General features: G+C 41.3%; 2 protein-coding genes across 11 annotated transcripts in view; one reads left to right on the forward strand and one right to left on the reverse strand.

Annotated features, from left to right (window-relative positions):
* The window catches only part of CEP63 (centrosomal protein 63), a 66847-nt gene extending 51999 nt beyond the window's left edge, over positions 1-14848 (reverse strand). For 3 of the 9 annotated variants that reach the window (XM_023260543.2, XR_006585479.1, XR_006585480.1), the window contains exons 1-3: positions 14273-14542; positions 4789-4857; positions 3682-3859 (exon numbers count right to left, since the gene is read on the reverse strand). In XM_023260543.2, the coding sequence (XP_023116311.2) occupies positions 3682-3859; positions 4789-4857; positions 14273-14433 (408 nt within the window). In that variant the 5' untranslated portion in view covers positions 14434-14542. Of the gene's footprint in view, positions 1-3681; positions 3860-4788; positions 4858-11350; positions 11389-14272; positions 14543-14570; positions 14698-14717 lie in introns of those variants that run through there. The other 6 variants (XM_045037567.1, XM_045037569.1, XM_045037568.1 and 3 more) reach the window with 4 other exon arrangements.
* Positions 14672-22260, forward strand: ANAPC13 (anaphase promoting complex subunit 13). 2 transcript variants are annotated; one of them, XM_003992102.6, is made up of 3 exons: positions 14672-14810; positions 17259-17384; positions 21870-22260. In XM_003992102.6, the coding sequence occupies exons 2-3, from the start codon at positions 17286-17288 to the stop codon at positions 21993-21995; spliced, it is 225 nt and encodes a 74-aa protein (XP_003992151.1). In that variant the 5' UTR covers positions 14672-14810; positions 17259-17285; the 3' UTR covers positions 21996-22260. The 2 variants fall into 2 exon arrangements, with proteins under 2 accessions (XP_003992151.1, XP_044893505.1); XM_045037570.1 differs by lacking the exon at positions 14672-14810 and adding an exon at positions 15458-15814.
* Positions 22261-23370: the final 1110 nt, after the last annotated feature.

Below are 23370 nucleotides of genomic sequence, written 5' to 3' on the forward strand. Positions count from 1 at the left end.
CAACTTATTACTACACATGTCTCCAGAGTCAAGGGAAATAAAAGCAAAAATGAACTATTGGGACCTGATCAAGATAAAAAGCTTCTGCACAGCAAAGGAAACAATCAACAAAACTAAAAGGCAACAGACGGAATGGGAGAAGATATCTGCCAATGACAAATCTGATAAAGGGTTATTATCTAAAATCTATAAAGAACTTATCAAACTCAACACCCAAAAATCAAATAATCCAGTCAAGAAATAGGCAGAAGACATGAACAGATACTTTTCCAAAGACATCCAGATGGCTAACAGAGACATGAAAAGATGCTCAACATCACTCATCATCAGGGAAATACAAATCAAAACCACGATGAGACACCACCTTACACCTGTCAGAATGGCTAAAATTAACAACTCAGGAAACAACAGGTGTTAGCAAGGATGCAGAGAAAGGGGAACATTTTGCACTGCTGGTGAGAATGCAAACTGGTGCTGCCACTCTGGAAAACAGTATGGAGGTTCCTCAAAAAATTAAACATAGAGCTACCCTACACCCAGCAATTACAATAGGCATTTATCCAAACAATAAAAAAATGGTGATTTGACAGGGCACACGCACCCTGATGTTTACAGCAGTATTATCAACAATAGCCAAATTATGGAAAGAACCCAAATGTCCATCGACTAATGAATAAATAAAGATGTGGTTTATATATACAATGGAATACTACTTGGCAATGAGAAAGAATGAAATCCTACCATTTGCAGCAACATGGATGGAACTGGAGGGTATTACACTGAGTGAAATAAGTCAGTCAGAGAGACAGATATCATATGTTTTCACTCATATGTGGAACTTGAGAAACTTAACAGAAGACCATGGGGGAAGGGAAGGGGAAAAAATAGTTACAAACAAGAGGGAGGGAGGCAAACCATAAGAGACTCTTAACTATAGAGAATTGAGGGTTGCTGGAGGGTTGGTGGGTGGGGGGATATACTAAATGGGTGTTGGTCATTAAGGAAGGCACTTGTTGGGATGAACACTGGATGTTATATGTAAGGTATAAATCACTAAATTCTACTCCTGAAACCATTATTATGCTATATATTAACTAACTTGGATTTAAATAAAATTAAAAACCAAAACCAAAACCAAAACAGCAACCCAATCCCAGGACACCTGGGTGGCTCAGTCAGTTGAGCCTCCAACTCTTGATTTCAGCTCAGGTCATGATTCCAGGTTCATGGGATTGAGCCCCACATCAGGTTCCACACTGAGTGTGGAGTCTGCTTAAGATTCTGTCTCCCTCTGCCCCCTCCCAAGCTTGCCCACACTCTCTCTTAAATAAAAATAAAAATAATAAAAATAAATAAATTTAAGAAAACAAACAACCCAATCCCAACAGTGTAATCAGAAAACACATAAAGCACTCACAAAATGAATTGTTTATACTAGTATTCCTCCAAGTACCACGCATGTGCACACAGGCTGGAGCTGGTCACTACAGCAATCCAGCACAAGATAAGGAGCTTGAGGCAGAATGTGAAGCAATTATGTCACCAAACACACTGTTTAGTGTAACTCGCATTTTTTATGTAGCAAAACGTTCTAAGAAGTAAATGATGCAACGTGCTGATGTCCATTCTGGTGAAAGTTTTGTATCTCACTACGCACCTGTCATTTGGGTAGCACTTGTTCATACCATAGGGCTGCTTCTAAGCCTGTAACTTTCAAACAAATAAGAATGACAAAAACTTAAAGTCCTATTTTCTAACTCTTATATCAAAGCAGATTATAAACACGTTAATACCAACACAATTTCACAGACGAACTCTATGGGATAGATTCTCATTACTAGCATTTGGTAAAAGCACTTTACTTCTAGAAACTTAATCAACTTTCAGCAGCCCAATCAATGAAGCAGTAAATTGACCAGACAGCTACAATTCTAAATTTCTTTTATGTCCCCAGGCCAGAATTGTAATCTTCAAATCCTTACCATGGAACCTATCCATTCAATCCCTTTAATTTCTTTTTGAGGTACTAAGTAACGGCAATAATGCCCTTGACATCAAAACTAAGCTACAGGAATAAGTTTAAACAGCCTCAGAGTGACTAAATATTCTCAAAATCACACACATAGGAATTTCTTTAATGGGTTTCTCACAAAATAAACGACTTAGATACCTATGTGTACATACAGTGATTTTCTTAGCTAGGAAACCACAATCAATTTAACTTACTAAACAAAACTACTTTTGTTTTGCCCTAGGAGAAATAAAGACGTGGTAGCTAAAGTAGCTTACCAGACAAGGAGCATTGACCCTACCTAAATTACAGTGTTTAAAAAAATCAAATACAATTACCATCCCATATACTTTTCCACCACCTTCTACGTGTTTGCATTAAGTGTAATTTTAAAATACATTCTCAAAGTTCTACCAAATTTTAAAACACATTCTAGCTTAGCAAATGGCTTTCACAGAAAACTGAATTTGACACGGCCAATATTACTCTGTACCGCTCTGACCCAAAGTGCAAACGGCCAACCACTGACAGACTCCCTTGACAAGCATAAACCACTTAATAACAAGCCTAATTCTTTCCTTGTTACGTGAAACATTTCTAAAATACTTTTGATAATTGTCATCAAAAGAATCATAATCTTGGAGCACCTGGGTGGCTCAGGTGGCTGAGCATCCAACTCTGGATTTCAGCTCAGGTTGCAATCTTGCAGTTCATGGGGTTGAGCCCCACATTGGGGGTCTGTGCTGACAGCATGGAGCCTGCTTGGGATTCTCTCTCCCCCCCTCTCTGCTCCTTCCCCACTCACATGCATGCTCTCTCTCTCTCTCTCTCTCTCTCAAAATAAATAAACATTAAAAAAAAAAAAAAAAAGCATCTCAATCTCAGTGTATACCCTCACGGGAGTGTTCCTGAATAAACAGAGTAACAGCACTCATACGTGGGTGATCCTGCTGGTGGGAAAATTCATCAGAGTCAGGGTTGGGGCCAGGCCCTTCCTACAACTTTTGCAATCCTTCTCAGATTGACACTCATGCGAGACATTATAGGCATTTCTTGGGCCTAGAAGTGCTTTCTGCTTCCTTTCTAATATTTAATGTTCTTCTTTTTACTGTACCAGCTAAACTATGGAAGTCAATCAACAAACATTATAAAACTTTCCCCCAAAATCACCAATAACTAGTGGTGGTGGGATTGCAAGGAATTTTTATTTTCCTCTTTCCTTTCTCTTCCCCTAATTTTCAACAAGGGCAGAGAAAAAAAACCTTTAAGTTTTTCTGGATTTTTTAAATGGAACCCAGAGAGGCAAATTATTGAATTCTGGGCTTAACTTTTTTACACTAGTCATACAATGAGGGCAAAAACAACGTTCGCTAAACTCGGTGAATGATAATACAAACATGTAATAGGATGACAGTTATACAAAGATCGTGTAACACCCTTTGCACATTCTTTAAGAGGTTATATGCTCTATGTGACCAAAGTAACATGATCCTTGAAATAAATATTAATATTCTTACATGTTTTCACAATGAATTTTTCTTCTAAAAGAAACCATTGAAGTAATACAGAAACAACACACAAATGCTTTCTTCAACAAATATTTTAGAAATATATTTAATACAAAAGCCAAGGTCAAAATATCAAAAAGAGGAGTGAATCAACGGCTTTACCTCATTGTGTTTCATGTCCAACTGACCCCTAAGAGCCTTCAGTTCTTGTTCACGGATGCCCAAGCAAGTTTCAAGAGCATGTGTCTGCCCTTCCCATTCAGATTTTTTATGAGCTACCATTATGTCAATCTGTTTCATGAGCTCTTGTAGTTCTGCTTCACAGGATGTCAAAAATCCCCTGTAAATAAGATCATATGCCCATGACTTATCCTTCACATGTAAAAACGTAGCAGACATAAACCCACCTGAGGTGGAACAGTGTCAGTAAAGAAATTATTAGAAGCAAAGAAAAGGCTTCCGAGCTTTTCCTTTTAATGTTCATATTAAGATGATTACTTACTCCACTGCATGTTCTGTCTTCCTCTCATAGCCAACCCTAAAGCCTAAATCGTTTGTTCAAACACGAGATGATGTTTAAGTCTGGCTTGTGAGCAGGGCTTCCATGACCAACAAGTAGCTCTTCTGTAATGTTTTAGGAGAGCTATCAGGAAGAATCCAGGCGAGCTTGTCACATTCTTAGCTAACCAAAATAAAAAGCCTTGGAAGTGAGTAGGCTAGTGGGAAGGTGATAATACAATTTTAAGAGCTGTTTCAAGAAACTCATCGTTGAGCCAGGTTTATTTCAATGATTTCTTCCCGCCTTATTATTAGAAACTTCCTGCAGCCGACCTTATTATTGTAAACTTGTTGACATCCTTCACAGTTACAGGAGGTGCCGGATATTACAGAGGCAGAAAAATAAGTAAACATAGATAGGTGCACTGGGTTCAAACAGGTGTCCAGGAATGGCCACAGACAGCTATCATCACTAAGGCTTAAACACTTTTTTAAGCATTTGTTCTTAGTGTACAAAACTGCTGAACTTCTACGTTTGCTTCTGGGGAGGAGAAAATTTAGAGGGGGATGAAAACAAGTAGCCAGCTTCACTGGCTTCACTACTGAGATGAGGCCAACACCCCAAAGAGAGATGCCGTCCACAAACATGACACGGATCAACTGGGCTTTTGCTCAGCACTTTTGCTTCTGTAGCCAAAGCACAAAATAGAGGGATAACTTGGATACGCTTTTTAAACTCAGTGAGGAGCTTAAGGTCAAAAGCAATCTTACCCTTCATGTCCCTGATTTTGCATTCCTTCCAACAAAGCCTCCATCGCCAAATCCCCTTTGTCTTGGCAACTGGGAAAGCAAAAACAATCAGTCAGGAGAAAATTCATTTTTCAAGTTCTAACATTCCAACTTACAAACTTAAGAATGTGAATGAAAACATACAATAACAAATAACAATGAGAAAATGCAGCCACTTCTTAGGATGGGTGTAGAAGCAGTCCAGGAATATCCCTTCAAGAAATATTAGGACCAAATACATTTCAGACTACAAGAAAATGACTTACAATGATCTGAATGCTACTGACAGCCTTCCCATATGATAGAAATCATACCTTATTGTTGCATTCCTGTGAACCAGTTCTGTGTCCCAGAAGGACACTAACAACAAAGCCCCTCACAAAATGAGAGGAAGTAATCAGGGGTCACACACATCAGAGGAAAAGTATACCTTTATTTTTTTAAAAAAAACAGATATTATAAAAAGGTGATATTGGCGTACCTGGGTGGCTCAGCCAGTTAAGCATCTGACTCTCGGTTTCAGCTCAGGTCATGATCTCGGGGTTTGTGAATTTGAGCCCTGCATCAGGTTCTGAGCTGACAGCACACAGCCTGCTTGGGATTCTCCCTCTCTCTCTCTCTCTCCTTCCCTCTCTAGCCCTCCTTTTATGCGGGCACACTCTCTCTCTCTCAAAATAAATGAAAAGACTTAAAGAAAAAAAAAAAAGAGGTAAAGATCGCTGCCCTTTAAAAAAGAGAGAGACTGATACTATAAAAAGGTTAAATGCCCTGAGCTTGAACTCCTTGGTCCATCACGAGAGATCCTACCCACCCTTGAAATGGCAGGTCTGTGAGGTTTCCCAGAACACCTTCCCTTCCTTCAAAAGGCAGCCCCACGGGTCCTCCCTCCTCTGTGCTTCCCCCACTGCGAGTCCTTAAGAGCTCTTTCATAGGAGTTACACTACACAGGGAATGAGGTTTTTGCACACTTTTTCCTTACTATTTAACCCTTAAGGGCAGAAACTGAATTTTATTCACCTCTGCAGCTCCAGAGCTTAGTGTAGCATTTCAGATGGCAAATGCTAGATGCTTTTGGCTGAACTTACCACAACTCTCCTCCCTTTTCCCTATCCCTCTGTGCAACCTGGTCATAGCTGGAGAACTGCAGAGCAGAGTCTAGCAGAGAAGAAGGGAAGGAGACAGAACAGACTGCCATAGAAAGGTAAAGATGCACCATAAAGAAAGGAAGGTGAGAAGGACAGGGGAAAGATTACCCTTAAATTTGGAAGTGCCTACCAATAAGAAGTACCTGTTGTAGGTTTCTTCACCTCTACAAAACTATTAACCAATGTCAAACCACTTCTCATTCCTGAGGAACTACTTTTTTTCCTTAACCCTTCAAAGGCTCAACCCTGAATTAGTCTTTACGGAATTCTCAAAGGCTGTGGTGGGAGGTTCTGCCCCTTTGTACTAACGCCTCATCTATTATAAAGACAAGAGAAGGGGATTTAACACAGAATTCAGTGTTGTACTAACCACAGGTACATAATGATGAAAGAAATGGTCCTTTCCAAGGAATTAATAGCCCAGTTTGAGAAAGAAAAAATTAAACCCAAAATGTTCCCCCCGTGTGACAAATGTACCGACAGAGGCAAGAACAGGGTGTCCTGGAGACACAGAGAGGAATGAAAGATTGGAAAATACAACTACTGCATGTTATTTGCATTTATTTCTAATGTTACTAACAGGAGTATTAAACTAACTATTTGTGCACAAATATGGCAGAGAGGTTTTTCTCCAGTTGGTTTTCCCATTATATTACACCAACATTAAATAAAATAAAAACCTAAAGAAAAAGAATGTCATGTTCTAATCCACTTTCTTTCAAACCATCATATGGTTAATTACAGTATAACTACATTCCATGTTTTATTCCCCTCTGGGGAGCTGAGAGGCAGTGCATAGTTCACATAGCACCATGTAGATGAAAACCCAAGATATAGCCCTGCTCTGCAACTAGGCAGCTTTGTGTCCTTGAACTTCAGTTTTTGCATCTGTTAAATGAGGGGGTATGAACTATCATCTCCAAGGTTTCATGGGATTCTAATAGCCCATCAAATGTGCACTGTAAGTAGCATGCTCTTGACTACCGTACATGGGTATTTATTAAATCTGTAAGAAAGAGCTATTCCTGGGGAGCCTGGGTGGCTCAGTCAGTTAAGTGTCTGACTTCAACTCAGGTCGTGATCTCACAGTTTGTGAGTTTGAGCCTGGCACTGGGGTCTGTGCTGACTGCTCAGAGTCTGGAGTCTGTTCAGATTCTGTGTTTCCCTCTCTCTACCCCTCCCCTGCTCGCTCATGGGCTCTCTCTCTTTCTCAAAACTAAACATAAAAAAATTTAAAAAAAGGAAAAGAAAGAAAGAGCTATTCCTAAGGACAGTGCTACTACAGTTATTCAAAATTATAATCAGTAAAATTATACTTTTTAGGTCACATAATTCTTAAACATTAATTATTAGTAATACACATTTACTAATATACATTAACATTTTCTGGATATTATTAGTAACTAACAATATTTATAACAGAAGGTAACAGCCATTGAATGCTCAATTGTTCTGTGTTGTATATACAGTCAAATTCATTCTTCACAACACTCATAAAAGATACTACTACTTTGAGGAAACTGAGGCTATCTTGACTACAGTAAACTACAAATTATAGTCCTAGGATCAAACCTAGGCAGTGCGACTCCCAAGTCCCAACCAATGTGCAGTGTTTATATATTTTACAGTTTCAGATCTAAAAATACCCTCATATCTTCTTTTGCTTTAATAGTGTCTTACTGGCAATAAATGAAACCAAACGAAAAAGTCTGAATACAGGAAAAATGCAAACTCAACACCATGGACACCAGATGGCAGTAACACAATAATGAAAATAGTCCACATCTGGGAAAACTGCCATTTCAGAAGTAAAAATGGTTTAAGACTAACACAAAGACATTTCTGTTTTAAAAAAATGGATGATGGTGGAGTGGGGGAACCATCAACCTTCTCTGTGGAAAATAATCTTACTAGTGTGTTTTTTTACCAATACCTTCACCATCTATTTGAATAGCTGCCAAACACCATCAGTTCTCATTCCTTGGGATCAGGTAAACACCAAGGACCCAGATTTTCTATGGACTTTTCTAATTTGAGTTTCTCATGGCTAGATCACTGATTCCTTGCTAGCCAAACTGAGCTTCATTCAACTCTAGGTACTATGTCACTTTGCTTTCTTCTTTGCCTGTGCCACGTGACAATGATATAAACTTAGATATTCTTGGTTCATAATATTAAATACCAATTTAATTACTGTTTGATCATCTGCTACTTCTTGCCACTAACATAAAATGCTAAATGTGGTTAAATGGAAACGGTGTAGCTCTACAATGGTCATTTCTGCAGTTAGACCAAGACATCAACAGACATAAGCTATTAATGGTTAACTCTTTTTAAGTTATTAATTACAACTTTTCTTTGGCATAAAGGCTGTTTTAAAGTGGTGAAATCTAGAATAGGAGAGTTAAAGGAAATGCAGGGTGGGAAACAGAGAAAAGACACTTAAAGTCCTAGGGGAAAAAGAATCCACATAGGATAGCTAATAACAGGCACAGCTTTGAAATTCATTAGTATATTGAAATTTAAGAGCTAGAAAGGATCTGAAGGCCTCTTACTTAACCTCTTCATTTTACAATTCAGGAAAAATATTCAGAGTATATGCCCAAGATCAAATTACTCACAAAATGGGACACAGGAAAAAAATAAAACTCCAGATAGAATTATAAATTGATATGTACTAATAAAAGGGTTATGCCTACCCATCACGTCTCATTTAAAGGAGGGTAACAATGCTCTGTCCCTTACCTGTCTTGGTGTTACTATGATTACAAAGACATATGGTTCTGTCAGATTTACTATGGCTGATAAACTGGCTGTTCCAATAAACAATCAATATAACTTATCATTCCTCAGAAAGGTTCCTACTTAAACTTAAGGGAAAAAACACAAAGTATCAAAGAAATTTTCCAAAATAAAAATGAAATTTTAAAACATTGACCAAACTATCACTCAAAGTCCAGAAAGAATAAGAAGAAAGACCGAGAAATCAGAGTAGATAAAGATACACTTGTACATAGGGAAAATGCCAATAAGCAAAGTCAAAAGATAAATAACAGTATTTGAAAGTTTTATCACAAGGGGTAAATTATCCAATATATAAAAATTTCCTAAAAGTTGAGGGGGAAAAATAATAAATAAATAAATAAAAACCAGACAGGGGGAGGAATCTATAGAAAACGGGCAGAAGATATGAACAAGCAGTTCACACAAAAAGAAATGCAAATGACTTTAAACATATGAAAATATCAGCATTATTTTAAATAGCCAAGATAAGGAAGTAGCCCAAGTGTCCAACAATTGATAAAGAAGATGTGGTATGTACACGCAATGGAATATTCAGCCATAAAAAATAATGAAATCTTGCTATTTGTAACAACATGGATGGAGATGGAGAGTATAATGCAAAGCAAAATAAGTCAGAGAAAGATAAATACCATATGATTTCACTCCTATGTTTCAGAAATAAAACAAATGAGCATAGGGATGAGAGAGAGAGAGAGAGAGAGAGAGAGAGAGAGAGAGAGAACAAGAAACACTCTTAACTATACAGAACAAACTGATGGTTACCAGAGGGGACATGGGTGGAGGGATGGGTGAAATAGGTGATGGGGATTAAGGAGGGCACTTGCTGTGATGAGCACCAGGTGTTCTATGGAAGTACCGATCACTAAGGTGTACACCTGAAATTAATGTAACACTGTATGCTAACTGAAATGAAAATAAAAACTTAATTAAGTTAAAACAAAACATGAAAAGATGTCTCACAAGTAAGAGAAATACAAATTTAAAATACAGGAAGTTATATTTAGATTAACAAAAGCTCAAACGTTTAACAATATACTCTGATACGGCTATGGAAAAACAGGCACTCACATACATGGTAGGCAAATTTGGAACACAGCATGGTATAATTTCTGTAGAGATTTTGGCAATACCTAGCAACTGAGAAATATGCGTTTACCCTTTGACCCAACAATGTCACTTCTAGGAAACTATCCCAAAGACACATTGGCAAAAATACAAAGTCACACATGCACAAGGACACACGGTGCAGCACAATGTGCAATAGTAGGACATAGCACAAAAGCCTATCGAGAGAGAGACTAGTTGAATATTCATCCACCAATGGAATGTTATGAAGCTGTCAAAAGGGATAACATACTCCTACGGAAGGATCTACAAGGCATATATTACCAGACGGGGAAAGCAAGTAGATAATGCATTTGTTTTTATCAAAGGATAAATCCAAAGCCAGTAAACATGATACCTATAACAAAGGGAAACAGGGTGGAGAAAAGAGGAATGAAAGCTAAACTTGTCTGGATATCTGTGTTTTACAGGTACTTGTTTTGAGAACTATGCTAATTTGTTACATATATAAAAAAAATCCAAATTAAAAAAGGAATATTAAAAATTGGAAACAAAATGAAACGAGTATCAACTAGATATCAAGTTGGCAAACAAACCATATAGCAAATTGTTTCATATGCCTTTAAAATGCAAGCTTTACTGTACATAGCCCAAGTGGGATATATATTAAAGATAAAAGAACTGCAAAGAAATCCTAAACACTATTAGGAATCATATGGTTAATAATAAAATTGGTATCATTAACTTAAAACCAATATGTAGAATATAGGATAAGGAAAAAAAGTAATTATGTTAACCTAATGTGGTTCTAAGATTTTCAGCAAGACAAAAAGACACACATATAAGAACAAATACAAAAAAACCCTAAAATGTAAATAATCAGTGTGAATTCTGTATATTTGTTTTAAAAAAAATGTATTTCTGGGGTGCCTGGGTGCTCAGTCATTTAAGCATCTGACTTCAGCTCAGGTCATGATCTCACAGTTCGTGAGTTTGAGCCCCGCATCGGGCTCTGTGCTGACAGCTCAGAGGCTGGAGCCTCCTTCAGATTCTCCCTCTCTCTCTGCCCCTCTCTCACTTGTGTGTGTGTGCGCGCGCACACACACACACATGCACATGCTCTTCCTCTCTCAAAAATTCATATTTAAAAAATAATAAATGATAATAAGTGTATTTTCTAACTCTGGCCATCGTAAATCCTAGTAGAGCCATTGACCAAACTAGCAGCAAGAGCACCCAGGCTGTGGTCTCTAAATACCATCTTCCACTCAAAGGAACCAGGTCTTTTTGGTGGCCATTAATGTATAAATGAGAGAGGAACATGCTTTTACCAGAAAAAAGGGAATTATCAAAGGCTACTAGTCATATCAAGGTGGACAGGAGCCAACTTAAAGGAGATGCCACTACCCAAAGGTAGGAAAATTTGGGTATTAAAAAACAAAAAACAAAATTGCAGTAAGTTGAAACAGTTTAAATATATTCAAGTCCATGATGATTTTTTAAAAAAATGCAAAAACCCTCATGGTTACCTTTGGAGGTTGCTAGGCCACCAACTCATTACTGTAGTCTGAAAATAGAGGGAAAGAATTAAGCATTTTTCTTGCCTTTCCTGTACAAACTACATTTCAAATAGCTGATGGTAGTCAAATGGCTGGTGGGGGAGAGTTGTTCTTCATAAAAGATTTCCAGCTAATAAACACTGAAGGAATGAGAGAATTAGAATATCAGCATTCTGCAATCCCTAATGCAATGATGGATACAGGCAATCTAGATCCATGAAAAGATTTCCCCATTAAGTGAAAAGCTCATAGGGAATTTCACGATGGATGGATTGGGCTAACAATACCTGAACGCATTACACTGCTCAATCTTAACACAAGAGAGACAACTCAGGCATTTCATGCCTCTCTGATAATTAATGCAATAGATTGTCTACTGCACCACCTAGGAAATCTTCTTACCCCCACCACCCTGACCCAAAAAAAAAAAAAAAAAAAATTAAGGTTGAATCTAATCTTCTAGTGTTATTCAACAGAATTTTCTGTGATTATTGAAATATTTTATGTTTACACCATTCCAAGGTTAGCCACCAGGCACTTGTGACTATTGGGCATTTAAAATGTGGATAATGAAACTAGGGAACTGAATTTTTAATTTGATTTCATTTTAATTAATTTAAATACCTGGCTGGTGGCTACTATACTGGACCATGTGATTCTAAATCTAACTACTGGTTTAACGTTTATTTATTTTTGGGACAGAGAGAGACAGAGCATGAACGGGGGAGGGGCAGAGAGAGAGGGAGACACAGAATGGGAAACAGGCTCCAGGCTCTGAGCCATCAGCCCAGAGCCTGACGCGGGGCTCGAACTCACGGACCGCGAGATCGTGACCTGGCTGAAGACGGACGCTTAACCGACTGCGCCACCCAGGCGCCCCTAACTACTGGTTTAAAGGAAATAAAGGGATGTACATGTTAAAGGATGTCATGCGGATACAATCAGTTAACTCTAGACTATTATGGGGAGAAAGGGACATGAGGGAACAGCTCTATTAAAAAAGATTTAAATGATGTATCAACCAAATGCAACATGTGGATCTCTATGAGATTTTGATCCGAACAAACTAATTGTAAACAGTCATTTAAGGGACAGTTGGAAAAAACAACCCAAACTGAATATTGACATCGTGGTACTTTTATAAATTTTCACAGGTATGATGACACTATTGTGGTTTTATAAAACCAAAAAAGCAAATTTAACTTTCAGAGGAAAAAAAAAAAAAAACTAACATAAAAATAAATTCGATCCCTGCAACCACTGTTCATGTTGGCTGCAGATGAATTTCAAATCAAGTTGACTTTTTTTTTTTTTTAAGTAGCGATCTCTAATAGAGTGGATTACTGATGCTGACTCAACTGGCCACCACTACTACATAAATGAAAATGGGAAGGACAAAGCAAAAGTCCACCTTCTAATGGGAGAAAAATGGCCTCAGTACAATTAAGATACATTTATTACAAATAATTTGTAAAACCTGAATCTACATACATTTTTAAAGGACGGTGTGTCTAAATGTTTATAAACCTCTACTCATTTCACTTTAATTTTTTTCTAACCCATTTTAATTTCATTTTTACTCTACTGATCACTGATAATGATATAAAGGGTAAGAAGCTGATACAAATCTAAAGGCGAGGGGCGCCTGGGTGGCACAGTCGGTTAAGCGTCCGACTTCAGCCAGGTCAGGATCTTGCGGTCCGTGAGTTCGAGCCCCGCGTCGGGCTCTGGGCTGATGGCTCAGAGCCTGGAGCCTGTTTCCGATTCTGTGTCTCCCTCTCTCTCTGCCCCTCCCCCGTTCATGCTCTGTCTCTGTCCCAAAAATAAATAAATGTTGAAAAAAAAATTAAAAAAAAAATAAATAAAGGCGGTACTGCATTTCAAATAAGAGAATACACTTTATTAAACTACAGCTATAAGTTTAAATACAAATATCTGGGGGCGCCTGGGTGGCTCAGTCGGTTGGGCGTCGGACTTCGGCTCAGGTCATGATCTCGCAGTCCGTGAGTCCGAACCCCGCATCGGGCTCTGGGCTGACAGCTCAGAGCCTGGAGCCTGTTTCGGATTCTGTGTCTCCCTCTCTCTCTGACCCTCCCCTGCTCATGCTGTGTCTCTCTCTGTCTCAAAAATAAATAAATGTTAAAAAAAAATTAAATATAAATATCTGAAAGTTACATGTAGTTGATGATCCTTACTAGGACTTCCTCTCCATAGCTATAAAATGAAATGCAAGCATGTGGGTAACTATAACAGCAGTGCACCTACCCTACAGTACTGCTTTATTAAAGGAATAAAATAATGAATCCGATGTAAGGCTCAACGAAAACTACTTTGTGGAAATAAGTGTACTCTAACTATAAATGAAGATTAGTCACTACCAGCAGACTCGTTTTTATTCTCTGATGTTGTAAGGGACGTAAAAAAAAAAAAAAAAAAAAAAAAAACCATTGAGCTTGAATTTCCTGTCTTCAAGTATCTTCAAGATTGAAGTGCTCCTAAGGAACTGTCCCTTTTAAACCCTCACTCTAAGATATGATTATTTCCCACCCCTGATTTGTCTGGAGCAATCCTTAACTTCAGTCCTTCACGATTTCTGTCACATTTCCGTACCTCCTGTACTGACATTAACTTACTTCAAAAACTGCTTAAGTTCCCCCCCCCCCCCCATATGAGAACCGGCGTCAGGTGCCGTCAAGGGCCTGTCACAACAATGCTGGGAAGCTAACCAGGTACGGCAGCCTAGGCGGGAGGGCTGTGCCGGGGGTTCCTCCTCTGCAGAGGAAGAGCGGCACGCAGCTGGCTCCGCCACGGAAGACGAGGGCTCGGCGGCAGCTGGCCCCCCCCCCCCGGCCGCCCTCCCGCCGGCCCGGCCTCGGGGGAGGGGCTGACAACCTGGCTGGCCCGGACGGTGTGCCGAGCAGGGCCATATTCGCCTTCGCGGGTCCGCACGGCACACGAAGCGAGGCGGACGGGCGGAGCGCCGCAGCGGACCCCGGCCGGCGAAGGCGGGGCTGGTGGCCGGCGGGCTGCTGCGGAGGCCAGCCCCGGGCCATACGGCCGCGCAGCCCGCGGCGCCACCGCAGCCAGGGCTGCCTCCGGGCTAGGGTACGCCCGCCCCTCGCCTGTCGTACAAGCGCACAAGCAGTTACCGGGCCGCCGCGAGCGCGCCCCCGAGCCTTCCCGCCGTTACCTCCGGCCGGGGGCGCGCACGCGCGTCTCCGCCGACCCGACGTCCAGCCTCCGCTGTCTCCACGTTCGTCCCGCCCACTGCCCGCTCGCTTTTGAATCGAAGCTGCGTCCTCCCAGACCTCCCCTCCGCGCAAACAAATGGGCTCACCCACATCCGGGAGTCGGAGAGAAAAGGGCTTGGGTCACGTGATGTTGAGGGTGGGGTCTGGTAGAAGCGGGTGCGGCGCTGGGTCCCGCGCGGGTAAGACTTTCTTGTGCCCCTAGTCTGGAGGGACGCCGACGCGTTGCTTCCTCAGCGTCGCCCTTTCCCCATTCCCGTGGGTGGAGGCCGATGGCTTCACTTCATCCTCACAATCACTTTCCCCGGCGCACGCCGTGGGCGGGTGGAAAGGCACTTCCGTGGTGGTTCTGGGCCTCCCCCGCTTCCACATTTGGTGTATCCATCTTGGAGCCGGAAGCCGGGATTGTTGAGCCGCCCCACGCTTCTTACGGATGGTGGTGGCCTGCGAGGGTCATTTCTAGTAAGGGCGAAAAGGCCGTCCCACTTAGATCTTGTTAATTACCTGTTCCCAGAGCGATAAAGTGCAATGATGAGATAAAACGTGTCCCTGCTCCGGGGATCGGACGCACCGAGGGTCTGGGACAACCATGTAATGAGCAGTGTGACAAGCTCCTGCGGGACACGACCTGGGAGCCAAGTTTTTTAGACTGACTAGGGGTTAGCTGTAAACAAAGGGATTGTAAAGAGCGTTCCAGGCATTGGGACTGTTAAATGTGTAAGAAAAGTTTGCTCAGGAAGGTAGTAGTGGTTCATTCTGTCGAGTGTGGCAAGTGCTTGGGACAGCGGGCCTTGTGTGGGACATTGCGTATCTACGATGCTTTCCTCTCTTCCAGCCCCTGAAGAGTGAAGGCACATTAGCGTCTGACTCTGGAAATGGGATGTTGACCAGATGAGCTGATCCCAGTGTTGAGTTTGGAAGGAAAAGTAGGCGTTAGTGATGGGGGAAAAAAGGCTTTTACGTGCAAAGTCTGGAAAGTGTGGCAGGGTTAGTGGTGTTTCCAAGAGGGACGGCTAAAAAAAGATTGAGGCGAAATTTGGGAAAGATGTGCTGAGTCTTGCTGCAAAATTTACACATATTAATTGGAGACAAGGATACCTGGCAAACTGTTGGAAAGACTACCTAACCTGTTAGGTGGATCCTAAGGACAAGAAGGAAACATTCAAGGGCAGAATGCCTGCTAAAGGTAGAGTGATTTGAAAAACACTTCACAGAAAGTCACACAATCTATGTGTGACTGGGGAAATTAACTAGTTCTGATCAACTAGAGAAATGAGGGTATCCCAGGGGACAGAAGCAACGGCAAAGGAATGGCAGCAGGAAAAGGGGCTCTTACGGGACAGGGATTCCAAAAATATAACTGGAACTGTATGTAAATTTCCTAAAGTCAATATCCTTATACGTGCTTTGAGTTATCTACTGGGTAGTACTGAATTAATTCTTGAGTGAAACATCAAGGCTTCGTCTGTTTCACTGAAGACAGAACTAGCTGGATACCTTCTGCTTCAGTTTTGCCTGGATCTTTACCATGAGGTCAAAAACTCTTATCCCACCCAACTTGTGTAATTACTACCTAGGCATTAGGGCTATCTTGCAATCATGCTGTTGGGGACAAGCACAGACCTGTCTGAAGGAGTTGGAGTCCACCCCGAAAGATTGTTCCTTGTGTGAATGTTCATAGCCTCAGAAACTAGGAGTGACTGGAAGTGCCTTCGGTGCCATTGGCTTCCAGGCCATCAGGATGGCTACTTTGTGGCAGGAAGCACAGTAGGGTGATAACCCATAATGAAGGAGCAGATCCCAAACTTGGAAACAGGGAAACCAGAGGTTTTCTCCATGCTGGCTGCAGCTGTTTAGGAGAAAAATGGAGAATCAGCTATGGCCAAGGAGCTAAGTAACATCTTGACCACTTGGTCCAGGCATTGAAGGGAGTACAGCATTAAAAAATCAGGAAGGAACCCCAAAGGAAAGCAGAAATGGGCAGCATGGGGTCCTGCTACTCTTGTTCACCTGGTGGTGCTCCTTTCGGAACTCTGGTTGGGCACTGTTTTAAGAAGGGAGGCAGTTTTCCTTTACAAACTCAGCTGAGGGTTTCTGTCAGATCTGTAGTTGGTTACTTTGTGTGGCCCAGTTCAGTATCTCAGTGTGTTCATTTAGCTCCTGTGCCTAAGGATGCTAATATTAGAGCCAAGGCAGGTGGAGACTTGTAGAAATATTTCAGGAAAAGGCTAAAGGGAACAGAGAGGAGATTTGGTTATGAATCAGGGGTTCATCAAAGGCATCCCGAACAGGGAAAGGTGAACATGCATATTAGGAGAGAAAAGCTACATTCCAGATATACCGTGGCCTTGTACACAAGGTCACACTGTCACACTGGTCTGTCAATTGAGCTATATCTGATTTCTGTCCTATATATGCTATAAAGCATCCTTCAGCAGTGGGGAGGGCTGGGAGTGGGAGGCAGAACGGAGAGACTGTGATCTTATAAATAAGTTGTCACCTGACCCAAATGAGAAGGGTGATGTTACGCCAAAAGACACATCCAGGCTAAAAAGCCTGGGGAGTCCTAGTGCTAGATTATATCATCCCTTCAGCCTTCATGTTTAAGAGGTCACCTCTTTGGCTTATAGATCTGACAAGATCAAAGCTGCAGAAGAATGGACAGTGAGGTACAGAGAGATGGAAGGATCTTGGATTTGATTGACGATGCCTGGCGAGAAGACAAGCTGCCGTATGAGGATGTTGCAATACCACTGGTAGGCTATAATTTGTGCCAGCGATGGTGGCTTAGACGTATGATCTGGAGTGTGCTAGTAGATGTAGGATATCAATGGACAAATAAAACAGTAGGGCAAAGAAATGAAAGCTGTGGACTCCTCTAACTCTAGAAGACCCTGGATAGCTTGACCTTTTTATTTGTAGAGAAATGTGGTTCAGAGAGCTAATATGAGGAGTTCAGTTAGGGGTCACACCAGGACTGGAACCCAAGCCTTCTGAGCCACATTCTGTCCACTGCACCAAAGCTAGTAAACCAGGTAATGAGACCTTAATGCACAAGATGTAGTGGAACACGAAGCAGTGGCATTTACTCTGTATTTCCTACTTGTCTACCTGTGGTTGATCAATTGACATCTTTAGAGACACACTCTTGAAATACACACCTATCCTAGGTTTCCTGGAAGATGTTTGAAAGACACCTGGCTTTTTTGCATTTAGACCAAAAGGGCCCTGTGATACTCTTTTCTTTCCTGATCTCTGGAGAACTGTCCTGCAAGGAGTTTGTTGAACCTCATGTAATAATAAATGATCTAAAAGTTTTTGCGTTTGTAAGGGCGCCTGCATGGCTCAGTTGATTAAACATCCGACTCTTGATTTTGGTTCAGGTCATGATCTCACAGTTCATAGAATCAAGTCCCATGTTGGGATTCTCTCTCTCCCTTGCACTCTGCCCCTCCCCCACTCACAAGCACTCTCTTGCTCTCAAATAAACATTTTTAAAAAATAAAACATAAAAGTTTTGCATTTATAAATGTTTATTTAAAATCCTATGTATGTCATAGAGGCCTAACAAAAAAGAGAACAGGCTCTGGGAACTTTTTCTGTAGAGCACACCAAGTGCCTTGAGAGGAGCTGTTAATGAAATACAGCTTACAAGCAGACTGCTACTGCTGTTGACCAATAAATAAACTTAAGCTCACCTACATTTTCATTTAAGGTTAAGAGATGATAATATGTTCAATGAATAATACACATATTAAATAATAAATCACAGCTTAGTTCAAGTTTAGAAAAATAGTCAAAAGAGAGTGCATAATGAGAATTATAGCTGTCACTTACTCAATACCAGTTTTATGCCTTGGACCGAGGTTGAGATTTCATATATGTTATCTCTAACCCTTGAAACACCCTTGCAAGAGGAGTAGTGTTATCCCTATTTCAGTAAGGAAATAGGATCAGAGAGGGGAACTTGTCCAAAGCCCGACAGCTGGTAAGTTGGGACTTCCTACCTAGGTCTGTGTGAAGGCTGCAGATCCTGTCTTATAAACTTTTGTTTTTTCATTCGACAAGCATTTTTTTGAAGCCTACTGTATGCCATAAGACTATGTGAACGTCAGATATAGTTCTTGCCCCTGGGGTGCTAGAGAGGCAACATACATAAATAATTACAGTAAGTGTTATAAATGGGTTGTAAACAGCTACATAGGATAGGAAGTGGCTGATTGCCTATTCGGCATCAGGAAGGGCTTTAGAGAGAATATAATATTTAGGCTGGTCATAAGGGAGGGCCAGAAATTTAGTGGGGATAGACAAGGGCACTCCAACAGAGGGCACAGAAGTTCAAAGGCTCAGAGTTTTGAAGGCTTGAGATGGTGAGACATTCACTGTGGATGGAGAAAATATTTGTCATCTAAGGTAGGCAGAAAAGATGGGCTTGGACCAGATTTTGAGAGGAGTATTTGATGCGATACTTCAACCTCATTCTGAGGATAGCCAGGAATGAGTGGTCTTCAAAATAGAAATCTGCCATGCTCAAATTTGAGTTTTGGAAAATCAGTTCAGCAGTGTTGTTAGAGGATGTGTGACATGGAGAAGAGGGCAAATGACTGGGCAGAGGGACCAGTAAGGAAGTGATTGCAGTAGTGTATCAGCAGGGGAGGAGGGCCTGAACAAAGGCACGACACTGGAGGGGAGCTGGTTAATTCTGGACAGGCTCATGGCAGGATTTGGGGACCACTGCTGTGGAAGGGGTTGAGGGAGAGAAATTTCTATGCTAACATCCAGGCTGTAGCCTAGCCTGCTTGCGAATCTGTGTCTTTTCCTGTGTCTTGTGATTCTGAGGCAATGTGTGTACTGGTTAGCTTTTGTCGCTGCCTAACAAATCTCCCCCAAACAGAGTGGCTTGAAACAATAGCAGTTTACCTCATGATTTTGTGGCTGGGCTCAGAGGGTCTTCCAGTCCTTGCCAGCTTGATCCCTGCTGGATCTGCTTGTGCTCTGCAGTCAGCCAGCAGGCCAGCTGGAGGCTGGGTCATCGGGAGACTTGTCACATAATCTGGTAGGTAGCAGGTCGTCAGCTGGGATGGCGAGGTGCTTAGGCCCAAGTCTCATTATCCAGCAGACTAGCCTAGACTGCACATGGCTGTCTCGGGGTTCCAAGAGCAGCAGGAGACCCAACGGTGAGGCTGCCTGGAGCTCAGGCTGACAGCGAGCCCACTGACACTGCAGCTGCTCTGTGTTAGCCAAAGTAAGGCACTTGGCCAGTCCCAACCTGAAACTGGGGAAAGAGGACTCTGCCTTTTCATAGGAGTAGCTGCAAAGAATCGAGGCCATTTTGCAGTATACCATATAATTGATGGTTGGGTTTATGATACCTCAGGATACGGTGCATTTGTTTTCCAAGCACATACGCTTTTTTTTTTTTTTTTTTAACCTTGGCATTCATTGCAAGAGACAGTAGTGACCAAATGAAAGAAACTTTTTCAGAACATATACCACGGATAAGGTGAAATTAAGTAAAGTTGCTTGTCTGCCAATCACATAATTCATTAGCAAAGGACTTGTTTATGCTTTGTCAGCTATAAATAATTACTGGAAACAAACTTTCTCTTTAAGTTTGAATGTATTACAGTACATTTGAATGTGTTACAGTAAATGATAGTTCTTTGCAGTTTGTACAGATGTGTTTGAATCTCAGTATTATGTTGTATGTTGTAAAACAAGATGTATGTGGTTCAGATAATACTCGTACAAACTGTAAGTAAATCATTTTATATATATTGAATTATTTTATTTTATTTTTACAAATTTTTAAAAATGTTTTTATTTATTTTTGAGACAAAGAGAGACACAGAGCATGAGCAGGGGAGGGGCAGAGATGGGGGGAGACACAAAATCTGAAGCAGGTTCCAGGCTCTGAGCTGTCAGCGCAGAACCTGATGCAGGGCTCAAACTCATGGATGGTGAGACCATGACCTGAGCTGGTCGGGTGCTCAACCGACTGAGCCACCCAGGGGCCCCACTATTTTGAATAATTTTAAAGGATACAAACATTACTATATTCATATACTGCAAAATGGAATTCAGTGGGAAATCCTAAGTCTCAGTATTGGGTAACACTTTGCTGCCCCCCCTCAAGAGGTGTAAATTCAGGTAATTAAAAAGACATATATTGGTGTCAGTGAACTCTGGTACAAAGCAAAATCCTGGTAGTAATAAATTTAAATTTAAACTACAAGGAAACTATCAAAAGTTCTCAACACATACAAAAATATGGTTAACTAACTATGTGAGGTGATGGATGTGTTAACTAACCTTATTGCAATAATCATTTCATAATACATACATGTATCAAATCATCATGTCATATGCCTCAAACTTATACAGTGTCACATGTAAATTAAATCTCATGCTGAAAAATCTATATGTCAGATTCTATACTAAGTGTGGCCCATGATTTACCATTCTAAGAAAATTGCTGGCCGGATATGAACTGGTCATTTGCAGGATTTATGTTGCTATGCTCCATCACTAGAGGGAAGTCTCACCTATCATGTTACATTTTTCAGTGCTTGCCACGTAATAATAATATGAGCATGCTGGGGACAGGATAGTTTGTTTTGTTTTATCTTAATACATTTCTTGTGCTTAAGGAATATTCCAGCAAATGTGGTATTCTATTAAAGCAGCCTCCCCAGAAAAGAGTCAGTAGGGGGTCTTTTCAGTGATCCTAGCCACTAGTAATAACAGCAGCTATTTCTTGAGCATTGGATGGCCCCCACAGTGGTGAGCACTTGATCTCATTTACTTGATCTCATTTGGTCTTCATAGCTGTCCTATGAGGTGATGGCTCCTTTTTCCTCCCATTGCCAAAGAGGAAACAAAGGCTCCAGGAGTCTGAATACCTTGCCCAGGTAACCCAGCAAAGGGTGGAATTGTGGGCTTGGATCCCAGTGGCTTCCAAAAGCCTGTGCTCTCATCCTTCTGCCACCACTGCCTCTTGCACAAGCGCCAGAGTCGTGGTGCTGCCGTTCCCTGCTACAGACAGCAGGGCACATGTGAGCGATAAATGTGATATTTCCTCACGTTTTTTTATCCTAGTTCTTTCTTTACGATACATTTCTGTCAATTACGCTGCCTGTTTCTAAGAACTCACAGGTTTTAATTCTAAGTACTCTTGAGTTTTAAGGGGCTTATTAATGCAGAGTATACCAGCGTTTTGAATGTCCATTGTACCGTTTCAGAACGAGCTTCCTGAACCGGAACAGGACAACGGTGGCACCACAGAATCTGTTAAAGAGCAAGAAATGAAGTGGACCGACTTGGCCTTACAGTACCTCCATGAGAATGTTCCCCCTGTAGGAAACTAACACCTGGCTCCCTTTGCATGGACGGATTTTTTTTAGAATACGTAGGGGCACTAAGGTCGCTCAGTGGTTAAACATCCAACTCTTGATTTCAGCTTAGGTCATGATCTCACCGTTTTTGAGATAGAGCTTTGTATCGGACTCCATGCTAACGGTGTGGAGTCTGCTTGGGATTCTTTCCCTCTCTCTCTGCCTCTTCCCCAGGTGCACACATGCACGTGCGCGCTCTCTCTCTAAAATAAATAAATATTTAAAAAATTAAAAACTACATATTTTCTTTCATTCTCCTAATTCAGATCTTGAAGTGATAAAGCTACACTCAAAAATGTACACCCACTTAGTTTGTGGAAGCAAAGTGCAATGTGAAAATACTTAACAGAATGAGAAACAGATTTCTCAGGAATGCAGAATATTTGGCCCTTGAACCGAAAGTTCTTCATTCACTAGCTTGTGTTTGAATGTAAGTGGTTCAACATTTGCCTTTAACTCTGATTTTGCTCTACTCAGAGTTTAACACATGCCAACTACTTACACGTGTCCTGTGACACAGGTGATTAAAAACACAAGAGGGATGGGCAAAGACAGGAAGCCAGACGTAAGGAGAGTGTTAACTTGTCCTGTGCCTCCCTCTGAGAGGCAGTCTGAGCAATGGCCTGTAGCACCTGCAGGTGGAACGCGTGTCTAGATGATCCTATTGGCTGATTGGTGGGATTCCTAAGATTCCCCATGGCATTTTCAAACTTTGGGTAAGTTTATAGATTAAAGGTTATCTGGCAGGTATCTCTGCTCTCCCTACTAGTTAACTTGGTGCCACTGGAAAGGACCTTTGGCAAACCGGACCACTAGTGTTACCCAGTAACAAGATTTCATATTTTCTAAGAGTCCTTTCAGATACCATGGAAACACCACAAAGTCCATGTTCAGCTACACTTTTGTATAAGAACCCGTGTTGTGAAAAACATATCCATGGACATTTATCTCCTGTCATTATGCTTCTGTTGAGTGGTGTTTCTTATTTTCTTACCCAGGTTGTGAACTGTAGAAAGAGCCCCTGGCTTATATTTCTGTATCCCTCTTTCAAAAACTAGAAACACTAGGGGCGCCTGGGTGGCCCACTTGGTTAAGCGTCCAACTCTGGCACAGGTCATGATCTCACAGTTCATGGGTTCAAGCCCCACACTGGGCTCTGTGCTGATGGCTTAGAGCCAGAGCCTGCTTTGGATTCTATGTGTCTCTGTCTGCCACCTCCCCACTTACACTCTGTCTCTCAAAAACAAATAAATGTTTAAAAAAAAGTCTCTCATCTTTTTTTATGGGGTCTTTCTGTTTACCTAGCTTTTAGGAAGAAATATGTCAGAAATAGCTCTAGGGTTTCCAT

The sequence above is a fragment of the Felis catus genome, chromosome C2 (assembly GCF_018350175.1).
Source record: "Felis catus isolate Fca126 chromosome C2, F.catus_Fca126_mat1.0, whole genome shotgun sequence".
Taxonomy (NCBI): domain Eukaryota; kingdom Metazoa; phylum Chordata; class Mammalia; order Carnivora; family Felidae; genus Felis; species Felis catus.